The 25,695-nt window shown below is 44.8% G+C and overlaps 2 protein-coding genes across 4 annotated transcripts in view; one reads left to right on the top strand and one right to left on the bottom strand.

Annotated features, from left to right (window-relative positions):
• On the top strand, positions 1-14,702 carry FAM161B (FAM161 centrosomal protein B). Its single transcript, XM_066611865.1, has 8 exons — positions 1-332; positions 421-851; positions 1,658-1,992; positions 5,008-5,135; positions 5,400-5,567; positions 10,494-10,593; positions 11,812-11,942; positions 13,248-14,702. The coding sequence occupies exons 1-8, from the start codon at positions 1-3 to the stop codon at positions 13,330-13,332; spliced, it is 1,710 nt and encodes a 569-aa protein (XP_066467962.1). The 3' UTR covers positions 13,333-14,702.
• The window catches only part of ZNF410 (zinc finger protein 410), a 22,106-nt gene continuing 10,400 nt past the window's right edge, over positions 13,990-25,695 (bottom strand). For 2 of the 3 annotated variants that reach the window (XM_066612389.1, XM_066612390.1), the window contains 7 exons: positions 23,859-24,018; positions 22,490-22,671; positions 20,316-20,405; positions 17,256-17,381; positions 16,589-16,726; positions 16,232-16,361; positions 13,990-14,644 (listed from right to left, as the gene is read on the bottom strand). In XM_066612389.1, coding sequence (XP_066468486.1) covers positions 16,240-16,361; positions 16,589-16,726; positions 17,256-17,381; positions 20,316-20,405; positions 22,490-22,671; positions 23,859-24,018 — 818 coding nt within the window. In that variant the 3' untranslated portion in view covers positions 13,990-14,644; positions 16,232-16,239. Of the gene's footprint in view, positions 14,645-16,227; positions 16,362-16,588; positions 16,727-17,255; positions 17,382-20,315; positions 20,406-22,489; positions 22,672-23,858; positions 24,019-25,695 lie in introns of those variants that run through there. The other variant, XM_066612391.1, reaches the window with a different exon arrangement.

Below are 25,695 nucleotides of genomic sequence, written 5' to 3' on the forward strand. Positions count from 1 at the left end.
ATGGCGGCGGCAGCGCGGCCGGTGCGTGGGCGGGCGGTGGGCGAAGGGCCTCCCCTCCCCGGCTGCTTCCCCCGCAGGCGCCCTCCCGCCCGCCCGCCCGCCCACCCCTCCGCGCGCGCTGAAGCCGCTCCCTGCTCGTCCCCGCAGGCGGCTCCGGCCCAGGCCCGCCCCGGCTCCGAGGAGGCGGCGCCGGACTCTCCCCGGGCAGGCGGCGGAGAAGGCTGCGAGGAGGCCCCGGAGCCCCCGCAGGGCAGGAGCGGGCTGCGCTCGGCGGCGGCGCGGGAAGACCCGGAGCCGGAGGCCCTTTTCCGCGGGAGCGCGAGAGCGCGGAGGTAGGCGCGTCTTCGCGGGGCGGCGGGGAGGAGGCTTGGGGCGCAGCCCTCCTGCTCCCCGGGCCGCCTGACGCTCCTCTGCCCCCAGGCCCGGCGGCGCAAGCGGGGGCCGCCCCCCGGCCAGCCTCGCCGCGGCGGAGCCCGAGGAGGGGCGCGGGCGCGGCTCCCTCCGCCCGCGCGCCTGGGCCGCGCGGCTCTCCTCCGTCACCGTCCCCCAGCCCTTCGGGATGACGCTGCGAGACGCCCGCCGGAGGAGCCGCCCGTCCGGGGCGCGAGAGGCGGCCGCGGAGGGGAGGCCGAGCCGGGAGGAGGCCGAGTGCCTGCGGCAGTTCAGGGCGCAGCCCGCGCCCGCCCACGTCCACCTGCCGCTCTACCGGGAGATGGCGGAGCGGAGGCGGCCCTTCAGCTCCCGGGCCGCGGAGGCTCCGGCACCGGCTCCGGCGGAGAGAGCGGCGCCCAGAGGCAGCAGGAAGGTCCCGCCGGCCGTCCGCGAGCTGCGGCTGGGGGACCGGCTCCAAGGTAGGGTTCCGTCCCCGTCCCTGCCCCTGCGACGCGCAGGCTGTCCGAGTTGATCCCCGCAGCCGGAGGTCTGCAGGCGCCTCTGCAGCCCGGAACCCCCCAGTTCGCTGCAGAGGTGGCGGGAGGGCAGCAAGCGGAGCCTGGCAACACCTGCACAGGCGAGGAAGCCTTGTGACGGTCCGGCAGCCCAAGGGCATCTTTCCTCTGACGAGTTCTGGGGACTAGTTGCAGAGCAGGAATTAAGATCAAGGGGAGAGGAAAGGTCTGGCCCTGCTTGGCCACCCTCAGGACCCTGGCACTGCCCATCATCTGGCCGCCTTTTGGAGTTGTTGATGCTGCAGAAGGTTTTTAACCTTGAAAATGTCTGCCTTTTGAGGCTACTAGCCCCCTGCTGCCTCTGCTCAAGTGATTTCCCCAATGAAGGTTGATCCCAGAGTAGGTTATTCTTCCCACTGCTTAGGAAGCCGGGGCTGCGCATATGAATTCACGCTTGGTCCCATCCCAGAACAGACACAGTTTCCAAGTGCAAGCAGGAAACGTGTGGGCATGATTGTGTTGTACTGCATAGTTTATACACTGTAACTGCATTGGGCGAAGGAGATGTTTGTTGTGCAATTTTAGACATTCTGGATTTACAATGTTGGTTTTGCTTTAAAGATCCACTGTGTGTCTGTCCTAACAGTTGTCATTTTGGAATAGAGTAATAAATCAAAAGCCTTCTCACCTCACCATTTTCCACTGTGGCAGCAACCACACTTACGTACTTTCTCCTGGTTGGATTTTCATTACTTTTTTTTAATCTTCAGAAGCTGAATTATTCAGGAAAATCCGTATTCAGATGAGAGCCCAAGATTTGCTGGAAAGCTCCTGTGCTCCTATTGAACTTGGCAATAGAAAAAAGGAGAAAGAGTCCCGAATTGCCTCCAGAAACAGGGAACAAAGACTTGGCTTTTTGCAGGACAACTTCAGTTTTAGACCTAGAATTAACACCTCAGTGCCTGACTTTGAAGGACTTTACTGGGCCTTCCAGAGAGAAGCCTTAAGCAGACGGGAACTCAAAGGAGCAACTTGTAGTAAACCATTCAAACTGAGAACATCAAATCTCCGTTGCAAGCATCATGTGCCTAACCAGGAGACAATGGTAAAAGGGATTGTTTTTAAGCTTGTACCCCCCTTTACGTTGCCTGACCTATACTTTCCAAGCATCTCTATTCTGTACATAAATATACTTAAGCATTCCTTTCTGTACCCTTAGCATTGGAAGAACAGTCAGCTGTAGGGTTGAGCTTTACTAGACTTGCTAGGTCAGGTAGATGCTAGGTCAGGTAGCAAGTCACCTGACTTGCTAGGTCAGGTAGACTTGCTACCGGGTAGATGGGACTCGTCAGCCTAGGAAGGCAGCTCATCTAAGAGAAGGAAACTCTGACCTCAAACCTCCACTGCCTTGTGGCCATATCCAGTTGTGGAAAAGGCTTCAGGAGTCAACCTCAAGGCGAAATCAGGAGCCGGAGTCCCTGAGGCAGTTCGCGGCTGTACACAGTCACGCTCTGGCAACTCTTGCGACGCCGCTGGAACCAACTGTATTGGCTTCTGCCTTTCCATTGGACCATTCCAGCGACGTGGAGAGGGGGGATTTGCTGCATGGGTAACAGCCTATCCTTCATACCTTCTTTACCCAGGCTTTGCGCACTGGAGAGGACACTCCAACTTCGCCATACGGCGTCGGCACAACACGGGAAGCAGCAGTTATGCACTTGCTCCCGGTGTGGAAGGGATTGTCACTCCCGAATCGGCCTTTTCAGCCACACTAGATGCTGTTCCAGAACCACCATTCAGAGTGTGATACCATAGTCTTTTGAGACTGAAGGTTGCCAACAACAACAAAAAAAATAGGTCAGGTATTACTTACCGGTGTGTTATAGAACAAAATGTGAATGCGTTCAGTGGCACCAATGTGAAATCTAACATGAGTGGTGCTTTTATTAAAACATGATCTTGTCTGCTTTCTATAGTCATAGGAAGTAATAGGATAAAAATGAAAAGGGGCATTTTTCAAAATGAAATATATCTATTGATGGTAGTACACTATACTAAAAACCTCAAATCTATTATTAGGTATTATTAAATACCTGTATTTAAAAAAATCTACACCTACTAGGGCATGAAACGAGCTGTTCAGGATATACCCCATAGAAAAACTTTAGCTTATTTTATACACACATCAGAATGAGATGCTTGAACAGACAATCTCGCTTCAGATTGCAGATGGGGCAATGGTGTAGTGGTACACTTAAAAATACAAGATTTCGTTATGACTCCACAGCCCCGTATCTATGCCCCGTTATGACTATAACAACAAAAATCATCTTTAAACTTCTTCACTGGAGTGTTTTCATCTCCCATAACTTATTTCTACTTTGAATTTTATTGTAATTCATTTAAAGATCTCGTTTATTTCTGTAGCAGTGCATTGCTGCTTTGGGAAGCACCCAAGGCTTAGGCCTTGTTGCTTGAGGGAGTGCAGAAAGCAGAAGCATTGAAAGGACTTTGGGAGAAGGAACTGAAGTAGCAAGGAGTCAGAGCAAATGAATCAGACGGCAGACTGGTTTCAAATGTAGATGCTGGGGAAGAAGCCGGAAGCGGAACAGAGTGAGATCGAGAAAGAGTCCACTCTCCGGCCAGCCTCCTCAAGCCTTTATTGACTCTCAAAACACATGAAGCAATACTGATAAGCTACTAGTTACAACTAGCTGGGGCTCTAGCTAACCACAGAACACATTCCTAGATAATAACTGCTTAACATCCTTTGTTTACAGGCACTGGGCTTAGAGACTCAGCATATTTCAAGGCTAGCAGAGCATGCTCTGCGCAGACGCAGGCGTGCCCCACTGTCGTTTGCCAAATACTAAAGCTGAGCCCAGCGCTTGTGCACTAATTACAACAATTTCCTTCCAAACTCTTGGAATACATTGCAGCAGTTTTAAACATGTGTAAAAATGCTAGCCTCTATCTTTTTGCTCAGAAACAAGTCCCATTGAGTTTAGCAGAACCTGCTTCCGGATAAATCTGCATAGCACCATAGCTTTAATGTCACAAGAGGGATGTAGTTTCTCTAAGGCAGCCATTGGGAGGGAGGGATGGCCTGGACATGAATGTGCACCCCAGGCAGATTTCTCAGCTTGTCTCCTGCCAAAACCGATGCTGCTGCTTCTTGCCACAATCTCTTTGGAAAAAGTTTCAAATGGACCACCTGAGCACACTTGCTGATGATGTTGTGGTGCATGCTGTAAGAGAAGTCCTGGAGCTCTGTTCCCCTCAGCTACTCTCCTGGGTGTTAGATTTTTGAATATTCCCATAAGTTAAAATTGCTTGGGAGAGAGAAACCCAGTGTAATGGGGAAAAGACTAGGAGAGAATCTTTCTCTCTCATAGGCTAGTTTTTAAATCTGTAGATATATGTGTATGTGTGCTTTGGAAGCATGCAAAGGTGATTTCCAACACTAGTAATCTTAAGTTGCACCATCCATTTTACCACCTCATTCTACTACATGGAGCAACCCAGTTTTCATTTTCCTTTAACTTTGTCTGGGAGGGGGGGTGAGCACTTTTTAATTAACTCTTAATTTTTCTCAGAACTGTATTAGAATATTGAACTTTTATTAGAGTTTTAAAGTTATATTCTGGCACATCTGGCTTCTGACTGAGTTTAATTTAGGCATGCATTGCAGCTGTGAAGCGTAGAGTGCAAGGTGATTAGAGACAGAACAGTTAGAGACAGTTTGTTAGAGAACAGTTTGTTAGAGACAGAATGAAGCAGGAAGTGGTGTAGATCAGTCCTCCCCAGTGCCATGTGCAGGGCAGGTGGAGTGCGGTTCAGTTGGCATATAGTTCAGGGTGGGAAGTGGACAAAGCCCACCTCCATGCTGGGTGGAGTAGGTGGTGGTTATCCAAAATGTTTTTTTTCAGAATTCCTTTGCCTCAAAGCAAAGCCTGCCCATGGCCCTAGTTCACACATTAATGGAGCAAACACCTAATGTAGACACCACAAGATAAGAATTTTGGCAAGTTAATTGTAAAAACCCTAATTAAAAAGAACAACAGCAAACGCTGCATGAGAAGTTACAAAACCAAACCATGCCAAATTCCTTTGCTATCAGGAATCTCAGCAGCCTTCTAAGACCCCAGTACAAAGAAGTCGTTCATTGACCTGCCTCTCATCCCTCTCCTCCAACACACTTCCGGTTCATATCACAGATGCTGTGAGAAAGAGGGAGTCTGCAATTAAGTGAGTAAATGATACCTACGATGACACCTTTGAATGTAACCATGTATTTCCCCTTTACTGTGCACTAGTTTCTCATATCCATTTTTTATTCCACCCTGGACTATAGAGGACCAGGTGGGAATAAATCTAATATATATATATAGAGAGAGAGAGAGTGAGTGTCCAGGGTGGGAAGCGGGCAAGCCCCACTTGCTGGGTCTTTGGAAACTTTAATGATTTCATATTGAACTACAACTTAGGAGTGCAAACTTTTTCCATCCTCAGACTTTGTCAAGAAAATAAAGAATACAAAGAGAATGAAGGTGTTCGCTGGGCAGAGCTGCAGAGAAAGAAAAGTCAGGCTATGCAAAAGTCTGTGAATTGTCGAGCAAAAGCCATGGATCCCCATAAAAGCTTGGAGGACACGCATAAGGAAAAGCTGATACAGCACTGGTCAGTATTCTGAGTTACACGGGTACTGAATTTTCAGAGAAGAATCCTTAAATTTGATTGCTTGACATGTGGAATGGGGTCGGGCCTGGGCCAAAGCCCAGAAGTATTATTTGTATCATTTGTGCACACTTCATGCCTGCCACCACCAGTGTCCTCAGACGTAATCGGAGAGTCCGTTAGCAGAACCACGTTCTGTACTATGATCTCTGATTCACGTTGCAGCAAAGCAGCATAAGATGGGCGAGCAATGAGACGGATTGACTTACAAAACCTGTGAATGCACTTCTCAAGCTGTGTGTTTTGTTTGAAGAACTCTGGGAGGACACCTGTCACTTAGTAGTCATCTGGAAGGAGCTTGACTGGCTTTATTTTATGTCCACTCAGCTCTGGTTTCTGCAGTGGCCAGGAAGATTGGAAAGCAAGTAGAGAAAAGTCCAACACAGCATCATGTGAGAGAATTGGCTTTCGTCTATCTCTTGTTGGCAACCTTCAGTCTCGAAAGACTCTGGTATCGCGCTCTGAAAGGTGGTTCTGGCACAGCGTCTAGTGTGGCTGAAAAGGCCAATCCGGGAGTGACAACCCTTCCACACTGGGAGCAAGTGTAGTGTGTCCCTGGTCTGTCTCCCTGGCTATGGGCCTTCCTTCTTTGCCTCTTTGCCTCAGACTGTTGGCCAAGTGTCTCTTCAAACTGGGAAAGGCCATGCTGCACAGCCTGCCTCCAAGCGCCTCCAAGGCCGCTCAGAGGCCAGGGTTTCCCACCTGTTGAGGTCCACCCCTAAGGCCTTCAGATCCCTCTTGCAGATGTCCTTGTATCTATTATAGAGTTATTATATTATGTATTCATCTATTATAGAGTTAATATTAGCCTAATGTTTAGATATTTATTTGTTTTGCAATAGTTGCATTCAGCATTGTCAAAACTGAGAAACCACTTGGGCTAACATATTTGCACTGGTTCAGGGAACTGTAAATCTATGTCTACATAGTGCTCAAGAAACCCTTCCCTGTTTGTCTTCTAAGTGACCAGTAATGATAAGTAAAGCCTCTGACTGCATACCAATAACGGGTCGCCCAGAAAGTAATGCACCACATTTTTTTTCTTCAACAATTATTTATTGAACACAGTGAAACTTACACACAAGAAAGAATGATGTTTCTTCTACACTCCCTATTTTTCCACGTAATCTCCGTCCAGTTCTGTGGCCTTCCTCCAGCGAGACACAAGGGCATGTATGCCCTGTTGGTACCACTCCTTGTTCTGGTCACGAAGCCATTTCTGCAATGTGCGAATCACCTCTTCGTCATCCTCAAAATGTCTTCCGCGAATGGCATCCTTTAATGGCCCAAACAAGTGGAAGTCTGAGGGAGCTAGGTCAGGGCTGTAGGGTGGATGGGGTAACACAGTCCAACCCTGTTTAGTGATGTGTTCCGAAGTCCTCAAACTTGTGTGAGGCCGAGCGTTATCATGTTGAATCAAACATTCACCTGGGTTGTTATGGCGCCGAAGTCGCTGGAAGCGCTTCTTGAGTTTGGTTAATGTCTTCACATGAGCTTCAGAATTAATGGTGCTGCCTCTTGGCATCACATCAATGAGTATGACGCCCTCACAATCCCAAAACACAGTGATCATGACCTTACCGGCGGAAGCAGTTGCTTTGAAATTTTTCTTCTGTGGAGATTGAGGATGACGCCATTCCATCGACTGTCGTTTTGTTTCGGGCTCAAAATGGTGAACCCAGGTTTCATCACCTGTCACTATCCTGGACAAGAACGCTTCCCCCTCATCTTCAAAACGTTTCAGCAACTCAGAAGAAATGTTTTTTCTGAGAGATTTGTGGTCCACCGTAAGACAGCGTGGAACCCATCGTGCACACACTTTTGAGTAATCAAGAGCACGGATGATTGCATCCACACTTCCTTTGCTGATTGACAGCTTCAGCGCCAACTGCCTAGTCTTTATGCGTCGGTCCTCGCGAATGAGCACATCAGCAAGCTGCGTCTTGTCAGGTGTGACAGCCGTGGATGGCTGCCCCAAACGCTGCAAATCTTGGAGCTCTGCCAAACCGCCTTCTAATGGCCTCACCCTCTGTGCCCAGCGACTAACCGTACTTCTGTCGACTGCAGATTCTCCATAAACTGTACACAAATGTTTGTGAATGTCCCCAACAGTTTCATTCTCCGCAGTGAGAAATTCAATGACGACACGCTGCTTGTAACGTACATCACTTACAGACACCATTTCGAAACACTGCTGCAGCTACGCTATCTGTCTGAAGAAACCAAAAATTTGTGTGCGCGCTCCTGAAAATTCAAATAATGTATATCTAAAGTTTCGCATTCATACCATTACTGTAAGCTGAGAAAAAAAATGTGGTGCATTACTGCCTGGGTACTGGCCAGGCACTACCCCCTTCTGTGCCTAACTGGTTATCGACATGGTGAAAACTTAAGGACTCTTCAGCAAGATTGCACTCATAAGTACATGTGCAAGCCCGTGGATTGCTGTAGCTGAATCTGGCTTGTTACTTGTCAGTTAAGAGCATAGTAGCACCACTGGTGTGTTCAGTAGTGGCCTAGCATAACATGGTTACCACAGAGGCAAGTTATTACAAACTTGTATTATCTTGCAGCTTCTATTTCTGTGGTGCCAGTACCTTTCCTCTCTTTGTGTATTCCACCTGCTGCTTGTGTTTATGTTTTAGCCAGGCTCCTCAGCCTAGAGCAGCAATTTCCAACCTTGTTAATGCCACAGCACACTGACAAAGTGCTAAAATTGTCAAGGCACATTATCACTTTTGACAGTCGACAAATCTAACACTGAACAGTATGAAGGCTGGTGTTGCAGGAGTGGTTGCAACGTCTTGGGGGTAAATTGGTTTGCATTTTTGAACGTTTTTATGGGCTGCTGCTTCCTGAAGTTGTTATGCTTTTTTATGCATTGCAAAACTTTTTTTTCTGTGCTGCTTAAAACCTGTTCTGCATTCCAGGGAGCCTCTGCAATTCCGTATTTTTCCTTTTTGATCTTTGTGTTTTTGAAAGTTTTCAAGAGGTACTGTTTCTTGCAGTTGCTATGCTTTTTTATGCGTGTAAAACTTTTTTTCTGCAGTGTGAATCATGGGTTTCCCTATCAATTCAATGCTATGTTTACTTCTGTTCCTCAGGTTGCTGTTCATCAGTGTTGTGTCATTATTCTGGGGGAGGAGGTATATACAACCTATATTACAGGTGCAACCTATTTATCCATGAACTTTTTATCTTGAATCAGGTGGGGGGAATTGAAAGTCACACACACCTTTGCCTCCTTTGCCCTTCGAGCCATGGAAAAGGTTCCCCTTTTGAAGGAACAGTAACACTCCTGGAGCCTGTGAGCCAGCAAAGAGGCTGAAGAGGGGAAGGGGGGTGGAAAACCTCTGTAGCCAGAGCATGTGCAGCAAGGTGGAGCTCTCTCTCTCTCTCTCTCTCTCTCTCACACACACACACACACACACACACACACACACACACACACAGGGGCAGTAGTAACAGAGGGGATTGCTTTAAAAAAGCCAGGGAGTGTTTGTCCCCCCTTCAGACTGAGTTGGTGCAAGCTCTCTGTGCTCCAGCCTACACAAACAAAACAGCCCAGCAAGCAAGTCTTCCCAGCAAGCCAAAGCATGAGATTTAGGCTACAATCCGATCCACACTTTCCTGGGAGTAAACCCCATTGACTAGAATGGGACTTACTTCTGAGTAGGCAGGCATAGGACTGGGCTCTCAGGCTACAATCCAGTCCACACTTTCCTGGGAGAGAGCCCCATTGACGAGAATGGGACTTACTCATGTGTAGAAATGCATAGGACTGGACTCTTAAAAGCTCATCATCCCACCTGTGAAAGAAGTGGGGACAGACAGCTGGCAATGGGGAGGGCTGAGTATGGAGTGGAGCGGGAGGCGACTGAGAACAGCTGCCTTAGTTTCCTTCCATCCCCAAGTGTTTGACTGCAGCGTATTTGTGTAACTCTATACAATTTAGCACAACCTGTTTTTTTCTTAACCGTGGGGGGTCATGGAACAGAACTCACGCGCATAAATAGGCTCCAACTGTATACCTGACAGTGTACAACCTATATTACATCAATTAGAATTGATAGAAGTTCTTTAAAATTGATTTAAGCTTAAAACGCATAACATCGCTTTCAGCAGTTGTGTTTTTTTTTTTTGAATAACACCGAAATCCCTGAAAAAATGCAGACGGAGTTGGCAGAACTCATGTGGATGGCAAAAATCGCACTAAAGCAAGTCCATTTAAAAAACAATGTCCTTTTGCTTAGCAATTTAAAAACAACCTTGCTAACCTTTTGTAATGCACACAGAGGCAATCAGTCTCTCTCCAGGTGCTTAGACAGGCTTCATTCCAAGGCAGGGACCCTTCCCTTCCCCAGGAGCCCAGCACAGTTAAAGAATGGAGGAGGTGATAATGACTTGCATTCTTTCATATGCTCAGGGGCAAGGGAGGGTCGCTTGCTTGGGAGTGAGGCTGTTCTAAGTGCCTAGAGAGAGAATGATTGCTGGATTGTCTCTCCCATTGCTGCCCTCTCCCCCATTAACAAAGCTATTGTTAAACATGTTTTTTCCTTTGATTTAAAGGGCACTTCTCATTGCATTGAGATAAAACCCACAGGTAAAAAATTCAATGGATAATTAGGTTATACCTGTAAGACTATCTTAGACTGTTTTAGACTGTCTTTACTGATGGAACACAAAACATTGCTTTGCTTCTTTTGATATCTGTGTTGTAACATTTCATAAATACTTTGTCTCAGTGCGCATTCTTGCTTCCCCTGAACCCAGAAAGAGCCCTTGTCCCTGGAAAGGCTGCACGGTATGAAATTTGTGAAGATTATGCCTACTCAGAAGAATTTTATAGTAAAGAAACTTTTGTTTCAGGCAGAATGATCGAAGAAAAACAAAGGAATATAACAAAGAACTAGAAGAAATGAAGATGCGAGTGAAGAACAGACCCTATCTGTTTGAACAGATCACAAAGGTAGACTGGAATGGGAATGGGTAAACTGGAATGGAATGGGGAATGGGAATGGGTAAATTGGCAGTGCTTATGGAGGATCAAGCAGCAATACAACCTAACTGCAAGACTGAATCAATATTGAAGTAGTTATTTTGCCTTACTGGGAATCAGCAATGAAAACAAATTATATCCAGATTATAACACAGGCATCACGCTCCTAAAAGCCACCATATCCACCACATCTTCTGGGTTGAAGCTCCCAGAGTAGAAGGCAGAGGAAATACCCAGAATCCAGGGGGGAACAGCAAACAGAATGTGCCGCTGTTTATGGTTCCTGCCCGACTTCGAAGTATTTTGACACCCTGCAGCCTTCCTCTGCCATATGCACTCTGCTATATGTCCCCTGACCCCCAGCAACAACTTCTTAGAGGACTTGGAAGAGGTGACTTCCATGAACACTACACTCTATATAGGATCTAGATGCTATCCTTCATAGTGATTGTGGAAGAATCCTCTCAAGCATTCCAATATGAAGAGACATATTTACTTACCTGATTGTGCATTTGGAGTAATTTCAGATAGTCATGAAAGGTTTGTTTTTGAAAATGATTACACAGGCCTACAAAATTGAGGGTCAGAAAAGTTTTTCCCAAATGTTATGGTAGTTTGATGTGAATTTGGGGTGCCAATTCCAAAAATGGCATCCGTTTTGCTGTATCATGTCTAGTTTTGGAGATCTAGTATAGCCTCATTAGTGAATGGTTCAAGCAGCTTCCTCATGAGGAAGCCATGGTGTAGGCTTCCTCATGAGGAAGCTGTTTGAACCATTCCACCTTGCCTGTTCATTAGCTACAGCTTAGCACACAACATGATCACACAAAATATAAAAGTTAGCTTCAGTTCTTCATGCCAAAGAACTTGCCTAATTCTGAAGCAGAACCCTATTTGACTGAGGAAAAGAATGAGCTGTAGGCCCAAGGAGACTTCCACTGGGATCCTATGTTAACTCCTGTTCTCGCTGCCCATCTTGAAATAGCTGTTGTATCATGCCAGCATCACTATCCTTCTGGAACTTATGAGCTCTGTTGGTAGCAGAGGCTATTCCATGTCTCCAGAACTAGATGTGACTGGGTAAAACGGATGCCATTTTTGGAATCGGCACCAAAATATACCCAGGAATTGGTGTAACATTTAAGGAAGCAAAATGTGCGTTGGCCTGTGTTATTCTTCATTTCATAGCACGGGGCCTGTCAGGAAGCACAGAGGCTTTTTCGGGACACTTTGCTGCAGCTTGGATTGAATGAAGAATTTGTAAGAAAAAAAGGAGAAGCCCCTGACTTGGTACGGAAGGAGCAGTCTGACTCACAAAGGTATTTTCAAGACCTAAAAGTAATCTTCTACTTTCTGTTACAGCATTTCTCAAACTTTGGGTCGGGACCATTAGGTGGGTTGTGAGCCAATTTCAGGTGGGTCCCCATTCTTCTCATTCATTTAGAAAAATGTTGCAGGTCTGTACTTTTAACTATGAATACGCTTTGGGGCTTTGATAGTCAATGGGGCTTACTTCTTGATAAGTGTGGGTAGGATTGCAGCCTTCGGGATGTTTGGGGAATATTTTTTTAACAGATCAGTAACTGCTTGGGAGGGTTAGGAGCATTCTTTATTTTAAATAAATTTTTAAATTTATACAGGGGGGCCCCATATCTGCGAATTGGGTCTGTAGGGCCCCCTGCATGCAGACTCTGGAGGCAAGGGCAATGCTCCCTTTGCCTCCAGAAGATGGGGGGGCATTAGCCAGTGTCCGTTGTTTCAGTTAAGTGCAGAGGGTCCTGGAACGGAATCCCCCGGCATATATTGGGGCATGCCTGTACTTATTGTAAACTATTAATTTAGTTACTTGATTTGATTTTGTCATATGGGGGGTAGAAAATATTTTCCTGCATAATGATGTCACTTCCAGTGGGTCCTGACAAACTGTCACCAAAAAGTGGGTCCCGGAGCTAAAAAGTTTGAGAACTACTGCTCTGTTAGAGGATACATAGCAAAATACAGTCATGTAATTAAAGTACCCTGCTCAGCTATGAAACTTTCTGGGTAACCTTGAGCAAGTTGACTGACTCCTAATCTGCCTCACAAGGTTGTTGTATGTAGGTTGTCCTGTCTTTGAAGGGTGAGCTTCAGTGTAAGTGAACATAAGAACACCCCCGCTGGATCAGGCGATAGGCCCATCTAGTCCAGCTTCCTGTATCTCACAGTAGCCCATCAAATGCCTCAGGGAGCACACAAGACAAGAGACCTGCCTGCATCCAGACATAGCCCATTTCTAAAATCAGGAGGTTGCACGTACACATGGCTTGTAACCTATGATGGATTTTTCCTCCAGAAATTTGTCCAATCCCCTTTTAAAGGCATCTAGGCCAGATATCATCACCACATCTTGTGTCAAGGAGTTCCACAGACTAACTACATGCTGAGTAAAGAAATATTTTCTTTCTTCCAACACTCTCCCAACTCACTTTTAGTCCCAACACTCAATTTTAGTGGCTGTCCCCTGGTTCTGGTGTGGTGTGAGAGGGAAAAGAGCGTCTGTCTATCCTTCCTATGGATAATTTTGTATGTCTCAAGTGTGTACAAGTAGTGAGAGTAGTGTTTTAAATTATTTTTTTTACCAACAGAGCTCATAAGTTCCAGAAGGATAGTGATGCTGGCATGATACAACAGCTATTTCAAGATGGGCAGAGAGAACAGGAGTTAACATAGGATCCCAGTGGAAGTCTCCTTAGGCCTACAACTCATTCTTTTCCTCAGTCAAATAGGGTTCTGCTTCAGAATTAGGCAAGTTCTTTGGCATGAAGAACTGAAGCTAACTTATATTTTGTGTGATCATGTTGTGTGCTAAGCTGTAGCTAATGAACAGGCAATTTCATAAGTGAGATCTCAGAAGTCTGGTATTCAAAATAGACCTGTGAAGGCAGGGAGCTATATATCCTTGCAGCCCTATGTTCATTTCACCCCTGGAATGCTTTCATCCTATATCAGTTGACACCCAGGCATACTCAAGGTTCTACTTTCTGCACTACCTTAAATGTTTTAAAATTATAGAGAATAATGTTGGTTCCTTAGAAAAAATCCCAAAATCCGTGTGGCATCACTTTAAAGAGTCGGAATAGGTATGGATTTGCAGGGACACAGAATAAGTTGCTATCCACAGAGCATATGTATGCACCCCCCCATTTATGTTCTAAAATTGCCTGTGTAATCTATACAATATTGCAAAATACTGGGGCACAGCATTAGTACAATTAGGTGTGTAAGACATTCCCTGATAGTTTGAGGTAGTTACCCATCTTGGTAAGGGGCTTTGGTCTCCACTAACATGTGAATTTGGACAAAATAGACACACTCGAACCACTTCAGGAGTTGTACATAGTTTATTTACAATAGACCACCAGTGAATAGTTTCTGTCTCTGATTTGTGTGTGTGTGTTTAAAGGCCTAAAAATCCTAGTATTAGAAATTAAACTATCACAGCTAGAAGTAGCAGGTTATCTGAGGCACTCCCCTGAACAGCAGCATAAGTAAATATTGACACAACGGGACTTGAAAGCCCCAGCTCAAAAAGAAGCCACAGACCCACCCTTGTCATTCAGAAGCAAGAAAGGAACTGCAGTGCCTTGTAGCAGAATTCATTACAATCTAAGAAGATAATTCTCCAAGAAGAACAAGCCAATATAAAGCTGAGCTTATGATCAGGTGAGGGGAGGTGGCTTCGGACTGGCTACATAAGCCAAATGGCCGCATGGTTTTTGGACAGCAGCTTCAACAGGAGTACCACACTGTCCAAAGGTGAGTAGCAGCTCATTCATTCTTCAGGTAACAGATCTTTCCAACCACTGAAGTACAGCCAGACTTCAGGCCTCTTGTTTGGTGTGTCACAAGTCACATGGTGCTGGCACAGCATAAATACTGGGAATTCAGGTACCAAACAGCTTCTGGAGCCCATCACACAAGCTTGTTCTGTAGCTTCACATTTTGTGTTCAGTAGTTCAGTATTTTGCTCTTGTTTTTTTAACTGTGAATTCAAGACATTCATTTTATTAAAACTGGTCTAATTTGACAATTTCTCCATACATCTCACACGTACCTTATTTTTCTTCCAAGCCACCACTATACTACAAATTCCTGGCATAGATAGTCGTTGCCGGCACATTCATCAAGCATTGAAGCATATGACAGAAAAACACAAAATGCTTTCTAAATCACGGGGAGCGAAGTCAAAGTGGATCACTTCATGTGCATAATTTCCAACCCTCCATCATACTATGGCTGGAGATCAGGAACAATCCTTGAGCTCACCTCCTCATTACTACAAGCCCCTCCATTCCCCCAGAGTTAGTTGGGCCAGGAAAGCCAGTCTGCCATTGCCTTCAAAACTAAGATTGGAAACCAGTTAAAAATAACAGACTAAGGGTGCAATCCTAACCCCTTAGTGCTTTCCAGCACTGGCATAGCGGTGCTAATGGGACATGTGCTGCATCCTGCAGTTGGGTGTCACTTCCCTTACCTCAGAGCTGCACTGCCTTTATTTCAGTGCTGGAAAGCACTGACATAAGGGATTAGGATTGTGCCCTAAATGTATCAGCACAAACTTAATTCCTGCTTTACAATACCATGATTTGAAGGGATTGGAAACATGGTGTGTGAACTAACCCCCCAGTCTGACTTGATGCTTTGAGCTTCATAAGATGTTGACTCAGGAGCAAAAGAAGCATTAGAGAATGTAGAATCTGGAATCAACTACAGATAGGTGCATCCAAGGAATTACCAGTGGAAGAAAAATAGTTATCACTGTTTCACAAATTGGTGCTCAAGCCTATGAGTTTGTACAGTGGTATAACAGACAGGTTCTACAACTATTGTCATGCTTATACAAGAGATTATAAAAACTTGTGAGCAAGTTCGCCATCTTATTTGGAGTTTACTTTTCTGAAGCAACACTAGTGCAAGGTGTGAAACAGCCTTCTGCAAGCAGGCCACCTTCCACATGCAAACAGGAGCCTTATGATGCAATTCCTATTTAAGTCGAACTTGGAGTTACAGTGCTGGCAAAACATCACTCCAGAGAAGGTATGTTCTCTGTGCAGTCATTGTGTGTCATCCTGGAGACTGAAACTCCGTCATCCACCACCACGATAGTACCACAAATGGGTGTGGTAAGCCAGAAACATGCGGCTTAGACATGGCAAGAAGTCTTAAAACCTAAAGGAGACAGCAGCTGGCATAGTCAGATCAAGGTATTACCTGTCTGCTCCTACAGCTAAACAGCTCTGAGGTTCAATTGACAGATTAAATGGAAGAAAAAAACTTCTGATGAAAGTTTCACAAGGAATTTTATTTAACAGTATGAAAAGTTAGATCTTCATGACAGTAATTCTCAATTAAAATTATTACATTTAAAATAGATGTATTAAAGGAGATAAAAATAAGAACTCTAACCTGCAACCTGACCAGTCATCAAAGTATTTAAGAAAACTATGCTACTCTTGAGGGCTATGTTTTTTAAACAAAAACTATCCTTCTGGAGCAATAAAACTGAAGCTTTGCAATTTAGGAAAGATGAGAATTATGCTGTTTAAGAGGAATAGAAGCCTTGACTGACCTGTAGATTTACTGTAGCAAAGCTGACACTTCATATGTGTGCCTTGATGTTGATATGGGCATCAGATGATGAGATGGTAAAACCACATCAGCTGCAGCATGAAGAGAGTTTGTTTCTTCAGCAAGAACCTCTGCAAATTAAATCAAATCAATTATTCAAATAGTGCAATCCACTATAAAGATTTTTAAAAAATCGTCTCCCCAACTTCCTTCTTCAACCACACCTTTCTGATTTTTGCCATGCTGCATTTGTTTACATTCTATTCAACCTCAATGAAGTCATTACAAACCTCTTGGAAAGATTCCCGCTCCCATGTTCAAGGCAACCCTCTCCTACTGGTCAGAACTGTTGTCTTACCTTCTTTTACACCAATAATGGATTCTGTGCCAGGCAGGTGCAGGGATTCCACACTCAGGGTAGGGGGTGTACTTATGGACACCAGGTCCTTGCTGTGCACTTCAGATTCTTCCAGCAGACTGCTGCCCATCAGCGATTCTGTTGCAAATGCAATAGGAGTTGGAACAGGTACTGCTTCCGGTTTCAACAATCACAGAGAAAGGGACTTCATACCACACAAATGAAGCTTTGTTTCTCACGCAGCCTCAAATTTCCTCTGTGGGGCCCTCTACTTTTAGCATGAAACTTGGGGGCCTTGAGATGCAGATAGGCTCAGTTTGAGGAGAAAGTGACCGAGCAGGATGGCTGTCCTTACCAAAGACATGCATGCACTTGAGATGCAAAGACTTCACTAACAAAGATCAGTCTGGTGGTTCAGACTGATGGTTCATCAAACCAGGAAACTTCCCCATTCAGCAGTCAAACATTCTTGCTGCTGCTGCTTAAAGGTTTTCACCCAACTCTAGTCTAGTGGCTAGTGGAATCCCTGCATGTGCCCAATTCCCACACCCTCTCCGCAGAAGTTCCATTTCACCCTCATGATCCTACTGAAGAACAGGCTCTGATCTCCGTCTCACCACTACTAAGGACCACCCATGCATACTGCCCCATCCCATTTAATCCCTACCTGGTTGTTCATGTTGTCTAGTGCTAGCTGTTCCAGCGCTGGACTGATGTTTCTTCATATGCACGTTCCTACTACCACTCTGAGAAAATGTCTTTCCACAGATTTGGCATTGGTGGGGCTTGATTCCTGAAATAAGAGGCAGGAAGAACTACTAAAGCAAGGAGTTAAATATTTAGCTTTGCTTTGAGTTCTCTGGGTCAATCAGAGGGCAGGGCTTTTCAACTCTGAAAAGTTTAGATTCTTGCTAAAGCAAGCTCAGTAGAAGCAATGCAGAGCTCATTTGTTTCTATAGTAACTTTCCAGCCAAAGTTAACCTGTTATTCTCCTTTTGCAAATGCTGTGGCAGCCTGGTTCTGTTTTGCATTTAGCAGAGAGCTGTTTTTTTTCCACACCAGGATGAGATCCTCCTTTCCATTTGAAGCAAAGTCCCAGGCTACAATTCAATGCACCATTACTTAATAACAACACCCATGGAAAGCAGTGGGTCTACTTCTGAGTAAAAAGGGTTGCAAATACATGCAGCTGCATCTCTCTGCTGTGAATTGAACTGCACACTCCCAGTTATGTGTTATGGGTTGTATGTAGAGCTTCTGGCTTAACACACCAGACACCTTAAAGGTGGATTTGATTCATGGATCTCCTGCAGTGGTTCCCAACCTTTTGCACTTGCATATCCCTTGGCTTGTACCCTTCATATTTGCAAAATGCTTGTAATTAATAATACAAGCCCTCATCTTCTCTATATGAAAGCCTAGACATCATGTATTCATCACATATTTTCTCTTTTCCTCTATTTGAAGAACAGAAGACTCTGCCTTTGCACTGTTTTGCACCAGAAGTGTGCTGAGAAATTCTGGGTGATTGATCACTTTCCATATTATGTTTCAGATTTTTTACTGTGCTGGTTTTCAATCACCGGTTCATACATGAATTGATGACCAAAAACTAGCTATTGATGGGGCTTTCACAGCCAACTAGCTACCTCCCTTCCTGGTTCTTGAAAGGCATTCTGGAGCACGGCCTGCCTTTTTCTGCCATTATTCCATTCTTTTTCAAGTACCCCTAAAGGTTCTGTTGAGTGTCCCTGGGAGTACATGAATCCCAGGTTGGGAACCACTGTTCTACTGGTGTGTTGTTTACAGTGCACTTACTCTGAGAGTGTTTACAAAAAGGCCGTGAAGACCAGAATTTAAAAAGAATAAAAATGTATCTTATGATCTTTTACTATGTTTTTAATAAATTAGAGACTACAGTTCTTAGGTAGCAATTAGTGGTAGGTTATTTTTCAGGATCCGGCCTCAGGTAAAACCAGACAAAACTGTAGTCGGACCCCCCCCCCCAAGCTTAACTCCCGATTTATCTGAGGGTCATAGAAAATTCCATGATTTTTTGGCTTAAGAACCTGCCCTCTACTTATCTGTGGGGTCAACTTATGGGCGGGTATCTGCGGTGAGTGAAATGACTGCCCTGAAAGTTTTTTTCTCCCTCTCGACACCGCAGACTAGTTAAAAAGGCTTGCTTACTAAATTCACAGATAATTGCCAGGAATTTAAGCACAGTGAATACTCAATGGGGAAGGAAATGGTGTCTGTTACTGCCCGAGTCCATTAAATCCAAAAGCACTGAAATCAATGGAGATGCATGTGTGCAAAATATGACTAGTTTTTAATGTAGCAAAAAATGTATCTTGTTTTCAAAGTCAAATTAAGGTATGTTAAAAAAGCATTCATTGTCCTTTGGACTCTCAAGTCCATACGTCCAAAACATTTTGAAATCTTTCATCATATAAAGGTTATAGGTCTGGATACGTGAGATTTTACAATAGTAAAATTGTGTCAGTTAAGTAAATTGTAATTTTATTTATTTAATATATTTTTATCCAGACTTTTTCCCACTACCATGAACACTCAAGGCAGCCATCATCAACTATACATAAAATCTATTTAAAACTATCATTTAACATTCTAAACCCAAATTAAGGAGCAGCAGACAATAGTAAAATAATACATATGTATAAAACCAGCAGCAATAAAAGCAGTAGGAAAAACAATCACGGGAAAAGAAATCAACATCTAGCCACAGAAACAGCAGCATTGAAGTGTTTGGGTGATGGCTTGCTGTCTGCCCTCTGTAATGGTGTTTTGGCTCTGCTGCCTCCTTCAGGACCAAATAGTTCCCTCCCCCAGGATCTTATCACTTTGTTAATGATTTCACTTGTTTTGATACATTGTGCATTTTATTGTGGAACTTTGTAAGCTGCCTTGCTTCAGCATGGGAAAGGCAGGATACATATTTTCCAAATCAATAAAAAAGTGGCACTAAAAATATTCACACAGCAAAAATAAGAGACCACCACAAGAAAGGTGGGACCCAACAGTGAGAAGCAACTAATGAAAACACCAACTGCAAAAAAATAAAAATTTCCGCCTATGCTGGAACGCCTCCAGGGAGGGGGCAGTTTTCAAATCACACGGGAGGCAGTTCCACACCCAGGGTGATGCAGCCAACAAGGCCACACTTCTAGTTGCAATACACTCTCAATCTCCGTAGGGAGCAGCACAAACAGCAGAACTCCCACTGCAGCGTGGGCTGGAATGTACAGGAGAAGGTGGTCCTGCAAGAACCTTGCTCCCAAGTCATTAAGGGATTTAAACCAGCAGCCTGAGTTGGGCCCGAAAATCAATTGGCAGCTAACACAGCCACTGGAGCATCAGTTCAACAGAATCAAACAGCTGAGCTCCATTCACTACACAGGCCACTGCCTTCTCCGTCAACAGTCTTCATTCAACATAGCTCCACACAGAATGTATTACAGTACTATAACCTGGATGTCACTAAGGCCCACATGGACAAGTATGGTCAGGTCCAACCTACTCAGGCAGAGAGCAACTGAAGCTGGGCAAAAGCCCCCTTGACCACTGCCAAGTTTGATGTGCCCCTTCGAGTTATAATAACCAGAAGGTTAGCCAAGAACCAAAAGAGAACAATACAGATCATTGTTCAATGGGAACTAGGAACCAATAGCTCTCTCGACAGGTGTCATCTAAAGAATTCCCTTACCTGAATGGACAACCAGGTGTTTCCGAAGGCTGGAGTATTCAGCAAAGGAACGACCACAGCCCTGAGCTTCACACAAGAAGGGCTTTTCCCCTGGGTTCCAATAAATAATTACAGTTAGGGTGTTTGCTCGACTTCATTGAACAGTCCACTTAAATAGCACATGTCCTCCAGATACTTCTATTCTGACTTCAAGCTGCAGCTTCCAGAGTCCACTCACAGATTCCCTTTGAAGTTTGCTTATTTATTGGCTATTAATAGGTTAGTGAAACTTGGAGAACAAATACCTGTCCATCAGAGTCCATGGCTCACACAAGGGAATCCAGGTACAGCCAAGAATCAGTCTTGGAACATTGCTGGTGAATTTCTCTCCATTAATACCTTCAGATCTATCACTCCCCTGCAATTTAGCTGGTTTGTACCACCACTGTTGCCCTACACAAAATTCTGTGCTACTCGGAGTTCGGCCCTCTGATAAACCTGTGAGCTTACTGCTAGTTATGGTTGTCATCTTTTAAAATGTGTTCTTAAGCAACCTCTCCATCCCAAAAGAAAATTCAACTTTAAAATAAAACAAGCCCCAAGAGGACACGTGACGTAATTTTTTCTTGAATAATTTTCTATTATACTATGCCCTTACATTTAATCATGGCCAGCTGATGGCAGACAGCACAACTCAGGACAACCCCGCCTGTTCACATTGACAGGTACCAGCACTGGACCTCAAATAGCCCATGTCAACTTTGGACACTGCTCTTCCTGGAACTCAGATCAAGACTCAAACTCCATCCTGAACTCTGTTTGCCATCTCATGCCTATCACTATGGAATTCAATTTCAGAGTATGGTTTCACCTTTCAAAACATCTCACTTTTACTATCAAGTGAAATGCATACAGGTATGTGCCAACTAACAATGGGGGTATGTTCTGCAAATCCTGTTATTAGGCACATCTGTCATCACCTGGACAACTGATAATGACAGTTGTATCATGGCCCAGAATGCCTGTAACACTACAGAATGCCTTGCGGGGCCAGGAAACCAGAAAGCAGGTCGCTAGCTGAGGAAAGTGTGCATGGAAAATGCATGAAGCTCTGGCTAGCCAGTTGAGTCAGGAAGGCAGTTAGCCCATGAATTCAGCGGGATCACCATCTTATATGCACTTGGCCAGTCGCTGAAACGTCGATACATGGCGTTTCCTAAATATTTCCTAGGGCTGTATCGTAAATTTAGTCATAACTGAGAAACTTACAATCCAGTCCTATTCAACTATCCAGCACCACTGAAGCCACAATGCAGCCCCATTTGCAGCAACATTTGTTCCCTATCTTGGAGAAGATAGGGCTGCCCCACCACCCCACCACCACCCACTCAGTGGCTGCCCCACCACCACAGGATGAAGCACAAGGCCCACTGGCACAGTTGCATCAGCGCTGGAAAGTTGGATAGGGCTGGGTCCTGAGTCACAACTAAGACCTATTAATTTCAATGGATTTAGTCGTAATTAGCTCAGTTTATAATCTAGGCCAGAGGTCTCCAAACCCCGGCCTGGGGGTCAGATGCAGCCCGTGACCAGCCTCTGATCCCCTAAGAGCCTCTGGCCCAGTTGACCAAACACAACTGGAGTTGTGCTTCGGGGTGGGGGAAGGGGGGCATTTAAGTGAGTGCTTTATTTCTTGGGCTGTGTTGGTGCTTGGAGAAATCCTGGGCATTTGAGCCCGTTAATTTATTAATTCATCCAAGTTCCATCTTTAATGTATTTATTTAAATTTTATTATTTAATTTTTTTTCCAGCCCTCGACACTGTACCTGCTATTTGATGCGGCCCTTCGGCCAAAAGGTGTAGAGACCCCTGATCTAGGCCACTGACATTTATTTTCATCCAGGTCGTGACTTAACAAGGACAAGATATACCGAACGTTAACTACTCCTTTCATAACGGACAGACAATATGTGACCACCTCAGTTTTTAACATACTTAAATTTATGAAGAAATTTCTCATTTCCTTTTCCAGCACTATCATGGTCCAAATTGTGGGCTATATAGTGATGGAAATGAATGAGCTATGCCTAACAGAAGTCTGTGTGACTCTGTAACTTTTTAATAAGTTTAGAAACATTTAAATACTGGAATAAGAAAACTCTGGGAAAAGGGGAGGGAAAAAAAGGAACACACACCAGTATGAATCCGCAGATGATTCTTCAGATTGCCAGCTGTTGTGAATTGTTTCCCACAGCCTAATTCAGAGCAGATGAAGGGTTTCTCACCATTATGTGTTCTCATGTGCACTTTTAGCCTCTGTAGGACATAGAAACTTTTCCCACAATCTTTTGCAGGACAGATGAAGGAACGGTCATTCCTGGAAAACAGAATAACTTTCATGAGACTATTAGACATTTCACTTCAAGCAAGTTATCCTTTGGAGAAATACAGTCCCCACTGCCTCCCCACTCCCTTTCACAACCAGATGAGACACCTACTTTACTTCCTATCCTAGTAGAGACTTGCACAATGTTCACCCAATGCCCCCCTGAAAAACTGCTCCTGAGGGGTAGGCGAGCACTTGGGAATGGTCCGACATGCAGGGCACTGGGTGGGCATGCCATACAAGACAAGGGGGAAGCCTTCCAAATGGTGTGGAGGCAGCTTCCCTGAGCAGAGCTCCACTCACATGACTTGCCTTCATATGATTTACAGGGGTGTGCCCCGTGCAGCAGCATCTCCCCCTCCACTGCCGTCATTCCCAAGGTCTCCCAAGCCAGTAATGCTGGAAATGGCTGGTAAGAGGGTCTGGGTGGGCGGGCCTTTCCAAGTGTGCAAAAACCACACACAAGAGCTTTGCCTGCCAAGCAGAGCTTCCCATGCAGCCTCGCTGCCAGCCAGCCTGTGACTCCCCAGGGAGTGCAAGGACACTGCGACGCACAGTTCGGGAACCCTCTGCCTTATACCAAAATAAGTGCATAATTCAGGAGCAGCACTGAAAGTCATCACTGAATTTCATTTTTGAAAAGTTATAGATATGAAGCAAAATGGCTCTCTCATGTTGAAAACACAAATCATTATTTGCAGCTAAATTAATTCAATTAAGGTTAATGGGCTGTTTAAAGAAGCAACTTAGCAATTCAGTTTGGGGGGAGGGAGGCACAACTCAGTCCCAGAATGCACAGTTTGCATTCAGAAGGTTCCAGGTTCAGTCTCCAGGTAGGACAGTGACAAATTCCTGCCCGAGACCCTGGAAAGCCACTGCCAGTCAGCAACAACAATGCTGAGCCAGACAGATCAAGCATCCGGCAGCTTCATATGTTCTGATCTCTTCCTAGCTCATGCAGGGGTCTGGCCAGCATCTGCAACCACCAGAAGCTCCCATGCATTTCAAGAACAGACTTCAACGTGCACCCTTGACTGAGAGAGATCCCTTCTTGGTCGAGTGTCCCTCTATTTGAAGAATAGATTGCTCCACAGAAGGAACCAATAATGCACTGCAGAAATACCCCTGCAATCCACAGAGTTCTGCAGAGTCACAGCTATAACAACAAGTCTCTGCACCTGTGGGTTTTTAGGTGGTATTTGAAGTGAGCTGGCCACACAAAGGTTCGATCACAGCCTTCCACTGTGCATTTCAGTTTTTTCTCCACACGGGGAAGGTGTGGGGTGGGGCTGGATTCTTTCGGTTGCGATTCTGCTGAGCAAACATGAACACTTTCACCTAGAAGGAAGAGAAAAAGTATGATACTCGCGTCAGGCACAAAGGCAAGAGTCGCCTGGACTCAGAAATGAGACTAGCCTAGAAACTTGCTATACTGCTTAGTGCTGTTTAACCAGCTCTATAAAGTTGATGCTGCTTTCTCCACCTGTCAAGTTAGTACTGCTGCAAACTGTCACAATGCTCAGTTTTTATGACAAAAGTGGTCAATTCAGGGGAAGCAAATGGGAAAAAAACTCCCACTCTTCTATGCATTTTTTCTCTCATTGTTCCCTTCACTTGCTGTTGCTAATGCATTCCCCACCCAACTTAAGAGATTCTCTTCACTCTAGAGCAGCCATTTTCAACCTTTTTTCAGCTCACGGCACACTGACAAGGCACTAAAATTGTCAAGGCACACTACCAGTTTTTTACTTGCATTAAATTACTACCATAGATACTGAACTTTTTGCCAAGTAATCCTCCGGGTCAATCAGAGGGCAGAGCCTTTCAACTCTGAACAGTTTCCTTTCTCAGCTCAGCTCAGGCAGGCACCTCCTTAGTTGCTCTAGTTCCTTTCCAGGGACATTCCAGCCAAAGTTAACCTTTTCTTCTCCTTCCCTCTGCTGCAGCCTGGTTCTGCTTGGCAAATGCTTGCAAAGCAGGTCTGTTTTTGGAAACACCAGGATGGGACTCTCCTTCCCAGGCTGCAATTCAGTGCACCATTACTTAAGAATAACACCCATGGAGAGCAGTGGGTCTACTTCTGAGTAACAAGGGCAAGGGTTGCAAATATCTCATCTCTCTGCTGTGAACTGAATTGCACACTCTCAGTTATGTGTTATGGGTTGTATGTTGTACATAGAGCTTCTGGCTTAACACACCAGACACCTTAAAGGTGGATCTCCTGCAGTGGTTCCCAACCTTTTTCACTAGCATATCCCTTGGCAATAATAAATTGTACCCTTCATATTAGCAAAATGTTTGTAATAATACAAGTCCTCATCTCCTCTCTATGAAAACCCAGACTTCATGTATTCATCACAGTATTTTCTCTTTTTATCTGTTTGAGGAACAGAAGATTCTGCCTTTGCACTGTCTTACACCAGAAGTGTACTGAGAAATTCTGGGTGATTGATCACTTTCCCTATTATGTTTCAGCTTTTTTACTGTGCTGGTTTTCAATCACTGGTTCATAGATGAATTGATGACCAAAAACTAGCTATTGGTAGGGCTTTCAAGGTCTTTCATTCCTGCCTTGCAAGGCATTCTGGAGCACGGCCTGCCTTTTTCTGCCATTCTTTTTCAAGTACTCCTAAAGGTCCTGTTGAGTGTCCCTGGGAGTATGTGAATACCAGGTTGGGAACCACTGTTTTACTGGTATGTAGTTTACAGTGCACTTACTCTGATAGTGTTTACAAAAAGGTGGTAAAGACCAGAATTTAAAAAAGAATAAAAATGTATCTTATGATCTTTTACTATGTTTTTAATAAATTAGAGACAATTAGTGGTAGGTTATTTTTCAGGATCTGGCCTTGGGTAAAATCAGACAAAACTATAGTCAGACACCCCCCTAAGTTTAACCCCCGACTTATCCGAGGGTGTTGGCTCAAAACCTTCCCTCGACTTATCTGTGGGGTCAACTTATGGTCGGGTGTCTGCAGCACATTACAATTTATTTTCCATTAATACAATTAAATC

The sequence above is a fragment of the Tiliqua scincoides genome, chromosome 1 (genome assembly GCF_035046505.1).
Source record: "Tiliqua scincoides isolate rTilSci1 chromosome 1, rTilSci1.hap2, whole genome shotgun sequence".
NCBI classification, from domain to species: domain Eukaryota; kingdom Metazoa; phylum Chordata; class Lepidosauria; order Squamata; family Scincidae; genus Tiliqua; species Tiliqua scincoides.

Coding starts and splice junctions, on each gene's coding strand:
- FAM161B (XM_066611865.1), top strand. CDS start 1: ATGGCGGCGGCAGCGCGGCCGGTGCGTGGGCGGGCGGTGGGCGAAGGG. Junction 1,993..5,007: donor TGCCTAACCAGGAGACAATG/GTAAAAGGGATT, acceptor CTTTGCTATCAG/GAATCTCAGCAGCCTTCTAA. Junction 11,943..13,247: donor GAGCAGTCTGACTCACAAAG/GTATTTTCAAGA, acceptor TTTTACCAACAG/AGCTCATAAGTTCCAGAAGG.